This window comes from Eimeria maxima, genomic scaffold, assembly GCF_000499605.1.
Source record: "Eimeria maxima Weybridge genomic scaffold, Emw_scaff942, whole genome shotgun sequence".
In the NCBI taxonomy this organism is placed as follows: domain Eukaryota; phylum Apicomplexa; class Conoidasida; order Eucoccidiorida; family Eimeriidae; genus Eimeria; species Eimeria maxima.
In genome coordinates, this window is record NW_013564040.1 from 8,383 (window position 1) to 13,928 (window position 5,546).

The following is a 5,546-nucleotide window of genomic DNA, read 5'->3' on the forward strand; positions in this document are numbered from 1 at the left end:
TAAAAAAAAAAAAAAAAAAAAAAAAAAAAAAAAAAAAAAAAAAAAAAAAAAAAACATGCATGCATGCATGCATGCATGCATGCATGCAGCAGCAGCAGCAACAGCAGCAGCAGCAGCAGCAGCGGTGGAAGCAGATACGTCTGTCTTCCCCTTGTATGCTGCTGCTTCTGCTGCTGGGGCTGCTGCTGCTGGTTCCGTTGCTGCCACTACTGCTGTTGCTGCTGCTACCCTTGCTGCTGCTGCTTCTGCTGCTGCTGCTGCTGCTTCTGCTGCTGCTGCTGCTGCTTCTGCTGCAGTGCCTTACCCTTAGGAGATAATCCAAGATTAAATAGAATTCTTCTTCTGCTTGTTAAACAAGAAAATCTTTTTAATGAATTTACTTCTAAATCACGAAGATGTCGATACACCCCAAATATATACTCACTATCCATATAAGACCTGTAAACCCTAAACCCTAAACCCTAAACCCTAAACCCTAAACCCTAAACCCTAAACCCTAATTTTTTTTTTATATTTAAATTGAAGAGAAAATAAAAGTTTTAAAGAAAATAAAAAAGAAAAAGTCTACCCGATGCAGACATCCCTACCACCACTACCAGCAGCAGCAGCAACAGCAACAGCAACAGCAGCAGCAGCAGCAGCAGCAGCAACAATTACCTGTTTAATATGCCAATACCCATGCCTACATTATTTCTTATTAAGATTGCCTCCGTTAGATCTCCCCGGCCATCAGCATGACGCCACTCCTCTATTGGCTCAGCAAACTAACAGCAGCAGCAGCAGCAGCAGCAGCAACAGCAACAGCAACAGCAGCAGCAACAGCAGCAGCAGCAGCAAGGGGGAGATATAAGTCCTTTGCAATAGGAAAAGACAAAATAAAAACTAAAAATAAAAACAATAACAACAGATATAACTGCATGCATGCATGCATTCATGCTGCATGCATGCAAGCTGCATGCATGCATGCATGCATAGAATTCATGCAACACTTATTAGGGTTTAGGGTTTAGGGTTTAGGGTTTGTCTTACTAGGACTCTCTTAGGGTCTATAAAGTCAGGGTCGCTGCGGAAGAAGCCTGTCCTTACAAAACGTTGCTGCTGCATGCATGCTGCTGCTGCTGCTGCTGCTGCTGCTGTTGCTCCTGTTGCTGCTCTTGCTGCTGCTAGTGACGCTGTATTTATAGGAGAAGGTCCCAAGCTCGCTGCAGCAGCAGCAGCAGAATACCTGCTGCTGGCATTCTTGTTCCTGCTGTAGTACCTGTTGCACTTGCTGCTGGCGCTGCTGCTGCTGCTGCTGCTGCTGCTGCTGCTGCTTGAATCGGTGTAGCAGCTCGCGACAAGCGTAGCTTTGCTGCGGTTGCGGAAAGATGCTGCTGTTGCTGCTGCAGTTTGTGCTGCTGCTGCCGCTGCTATCGCTCCAGGTGCTGCTGCTGCTGCTGCTGCTACAGGCGGTACAGCTGCCCCATGTCTGCTGCAGTAGCGGCTTGTGGGGTGGCGAAGCGCATGTGCTATGCCGCTGCATGTAGCAGCAGCAGCAGCAGCAGCGCATGCACTGCAGCAACGACAGCGAGCAGCAACACCTACATCAACAGCAGCAGCTCTCTGCTGCAGAGAGAGAAGAGAAAGATAATTGGGGGGGACCCCAAGGAAGCAACCAGCCCTTAGCATGGCAAAGGAAGGAGAGGAAGCTGCTGCTGCTGTTGGTGCTGCTGCTAGAGGTGTTGCTGCTGCTGCTGCCGTTACCAGGGTTGCTGATGCTGCGTGTGCGGCGGCTGTGTCTGTGGTTGTTGCTGCTGCTGCTGCTGCCCGTGTTACGCGAGCTGCAGCAAGAAGCGGATAATTAGATTGAGGTGACTAGAGTTTGCTGCTGCAGCAAATGCATGCAGCAGCAATTAAATTGTTAACGGGGCTTTATCTGCTGCTGCTGGTGTGTGTGCAGCATGACTGCAGCAGCAGCAGCAGCAATAGGGGGTAAGAGGAGCCCTCCTCGTCCTCCTCCCCTTAACATATAGATAATATATGTTAAATAAGAAGAAAAGGAATAAATAAAAAGAATAAAAATATAATTATTTAATATAAATATGCATGCATGCATGCATGCGTGCATGCACGCAGAGAACGGGGCTGCTGCATGTGGATGCACTGACATTGAGGCACGGTAGCTGTCTCGATGCTGCTGCTGTGCTGCTGTTGGGGTGTATATACAACTATTTATATTATTTTATTTAATTTAATTATATTTTATTTTATTTTATTGTTTTTTTCTGCTCACACAGATACCCGCAGGCTGTGGACAGAGCTGCTGCTGCTCCTGCTGCTGCTCATATCCTGCAGCCGCAGCGCAACGCCGCAAGGTCCTGTTGCTGCTGCTGCTGCTGCTGCTGCTCTTGTGTTCTTTTAATTTATCCTTGGGTTTTATCATTTAAATTATCTTTATACATTTGTTTCTTCTTATCCCCTTTGCTGCTCTCCTTTTACCCTTTTGCTGCAGCAGCAACACAGCGTCCCCTTCTGCTGCTGCTGCTGCTGCTGCTGCTCGAAGTCACGGGGTAAGGAGATTATAGGGGAACTTGTTTGAATATCGCAGCAGCAGCAGAAATAGCAGCAGCAGCAGGAATAGCAGCAGCAGCAACAACACCAGCAGCAGCAGCATAAAGCCACCAGCATCTGTAGTTCTGTGCATTACTGTTGCTGCTGCTGCTGCTGCTGCTGCTGCTGTCTAGAGAGCAGCAAAGCCTCTTTCTCCTTTTTTCTTCTTTTTTCTTTTTTTTCTTTTCCTGCTAATGCGCGGTGTATCTTTGATTGTTCATTTATGTCGCTAAACAGCAACAAAGTACAACAGTAGCTGCTAATTTGCTGCTGCTGCTGCTGCTGCAGTTGTTGCTGCTGTTGCTGCTGCTGCTACTGCTGCTGTAGTATTGTGTATTGAAGATGGGGGCATCAGACAGTCCATTGGATACATCTGCTGGTGGTGTATCTAGATCATTAAGTTGTGGTGAGGATGGTGGTGCAGCAGCAGCAGCAATGGCAGCAGCAGCAGCAGCAGCAGCAGCAGATGGATTTGTACTTACAGGAGGTCCTGGTGGTGGTAGTGCTGCTTCTGACTCTGAGGGATCAGAGGATCCATCAGTAGGAGTAGAGGACCAGCAGCAGCAGCAGCAGCAACAACAACAACAACAGCAGCAGCAGCAGCAGCAACCAGCAGCAGCAGCAGCAGCAGCAGCAGCAAAAAATACAGCCCAACCCTTTAGGAGAGTTATTAATGCTGCATGCACAGCAGCAGCACTAAAATTATTGCATGGGGCTTTTCGCTTCTTAGATGCTAATCCTTGTGCATGCGGAGATGCTGCTGCATGCAGATTTGGTGGAGGAGAGCAGCAGCAGCAGCAGCAGCAGCAGGATGGACAGCAGCAGCAGCAGCAGCAGCAGGGTAGCGAATCGGATCCTTTTTCTCTCTTTGGTCCTCTTATTGCTGCTGCTGCTCCTACAGATTGCTGCAGCAAACATCTTCCTGCTGCTGCTGCAGCAAATAGCAACAGCAGCAACACCTACAACAACAGCAGCAGCAGCAGCAACAGCAGCAGCAGCAGCAGCAGGGAAGCAACAGAATGTGATTGGGATTCTCTTGCTGCTGTCTTTGATAAAGAGATCGATGCTATGTTAGATGTTGTAAGTTTTTATTTATTTATTTATTTATTTATTTATTTATTTATTTATTTATTTATTTATTTATTTATTTTATTTATATTTATATTTATTTATATTTATTTATTTATTTATTTTATTTATGTATTTATTTATTTATTTTATTTTTTTATTATCCCTCCTAGGGTTTAGGGTTTAGGGTTTAGGGTTTAGGGTTTAGGGTTTAGGGTTTAGGGTTTGTTTGGGGTCAATATGTTTTATTCTTTTTTCTTTATATGTTTATTCTTTTTTTTATGTTTTTTATTTATTTTATTATTTATTTATTTATATTTCTTTTTATGTATTTGTTTGTATTTGTTTAATTCTCTCATTTGCTGCTGTTGCACGACGACAACCTGCTGCTGCTGCTGCTGCTGCTGCTGCTGCTGCTGCTGCTGCAGATGGAGGAAGCGGGCATAGTTGATCAGCTGCAGCACTCTCTTGCTGCTTCGTTAACTTCTCCTGTCTTTGCTCTCCCTAGACTTGAGGAGGCTCGTCGTAATGAGAGAGCAGCAGCAGCAGCAGCTGCTGCTGCTGCTGCACCAGCAGCAGCACCAGCAGCACCAGCAGCACCAGCAGCAACTGCAGCAGCAGAGGGGCAAAATGCATGCGGAGACAGCAGCTCATATCCCTCCCCTAATAACACAACCCCACGTAATGCGTTGCAGCAGGCAGCAGCAGCAGCAGCAGCATCACCTACTGCAGCAGCAGCAGCAGCAGCAGGAGCAACAGCAGAAGCAGCAACATCATCACCATCAGAAGGAACAGCAGCAGCAAGCTCAGGAGAGACACCAGCAGCATCTACTGCAGATCCTTCCCCATCAGCCAGCCCAGCTCCTGCTGCTGCTGCTCCTGCTGCTGCTGCTGCTGCTGCAGCTACTCCCGCGGTGACTCCTGGAGGCGCAGCAGCACCATATGCAGCAGCAGGAAGTGCAGCATCACCATATGCAGCAGCACCATATGCAGCAGCAGGTGCAGCAGCACCATATGCAGCAGGAGGAGGAGCAGCAGCACCATATGCAGCAGGAGGAGGAGCAGCAGGAGGAGGAGGAGGAGCAGCAGCACCATACGGAGGGGTAATCCCCTACGGAGTAGTAGCCCCATACGGTGAATTAGATACAGCAGCAGCAGCAGCAGCAGCAGCAGCAGGAGCAGCAGCAGCAGCAGGAGAAGGAGAGGCACTACCTAGGGTAGAGTATGGTGGTGTATTTGCTGCTGTTGCTGCTGTTGATTTACACTGCAGCGAAGTATTAAAGAAAATGCATGCACGTCTAGCTGTGCTGCAGCGGGGCCGCATGCAGCAGCAGCAGCAGCAGCACCATAATACATCAATAGGAGGAGGAGCAGGGGGACGCCACCACCACCAACAGCAGCAGCAGCAGCAGCAGCAGCACAGCGGCATCAAGCCCTATAAGCCTGTATCTGCCTTCGCTAGGGGGCAGCAGCTGCCCCTTTTTCCTTATAGGCCTACTATGCGTCCTTCTGTGCTGCTGCAGCAGCAGCGGCAGCGCCGGTCGCTGCTGCATGCGCATGCAGCACAAAAAAAAGGAGAATGGGGTGTACAGGAGCTGCTTCCTCATGTGCATGCATCTTTCCCTGATGCAGCATGGTTCGCCCTTGGCTGCAGCACAGGGAGGGCATGGAGGTTGCTGCTGCAGCGCAGCAGCAGCAGCATTACTCCTAGGCAGCAACTTGATCTGCTGCGCGTGCTGCAGGGGGATGATCTTATTGAGGGTTGTTTTATTATAGATATTATTACACCATCAGGAAAAGTACGTATACCTCCTGCTGCTGCTGTTGCTGCTGCTGCTGCTGCTGTTGCTGCTGCTGCTGCTGCTGCTGCTGCTGCTGTTTTTCTGTGG

At 48.6% G+C, this 5,546-nt stretch overlaps 2 protein-coding genes across 2 annotated transcripts in view; one reads left to right on the forward strand and one right to left on the reverse strand.

The window, feature by feature from the left end:
* The window catches only part of EMWEY_00046070 (Drosophila melanogaster CG5044 gene product, related), a gene marked incomplete at both ends in the record, with an annotated part of 3,204 nt that extends 2,524 nt beyond the window's left edge, over positions 1-680 (reverse strand). Inside the window, 2 exons of the mRNA XM_013479167.1 lie at positions 305-438; positions 658-680. Of these exons, the coding sequence (XP_013334621.1) occupies positions 305-438; positions 658-680 (157 nt within the window). The remainder of the gene's footprint in view (positions 1-304; positions 439-657) is intronic.
* Positions 681-2,931: 2,251 nt separating this feature from the next.
* Positions 2,932-5,293, forward strand: EMWEY_00046080 (hypothetical protein; the record flags this gene model as incomplete). The annotated part of the gene is made up of 2 exons (XM_013479168.1): positions 2,932-3,669; positions 4,086-5,293. Coding segments are annotated over 2 exons (1,946 nt in total), but the record flags the coding sequence as incomplete, so codon positions are not given.
* Positions 5,294-5,546: the final 253 nt, after the last annotated feature.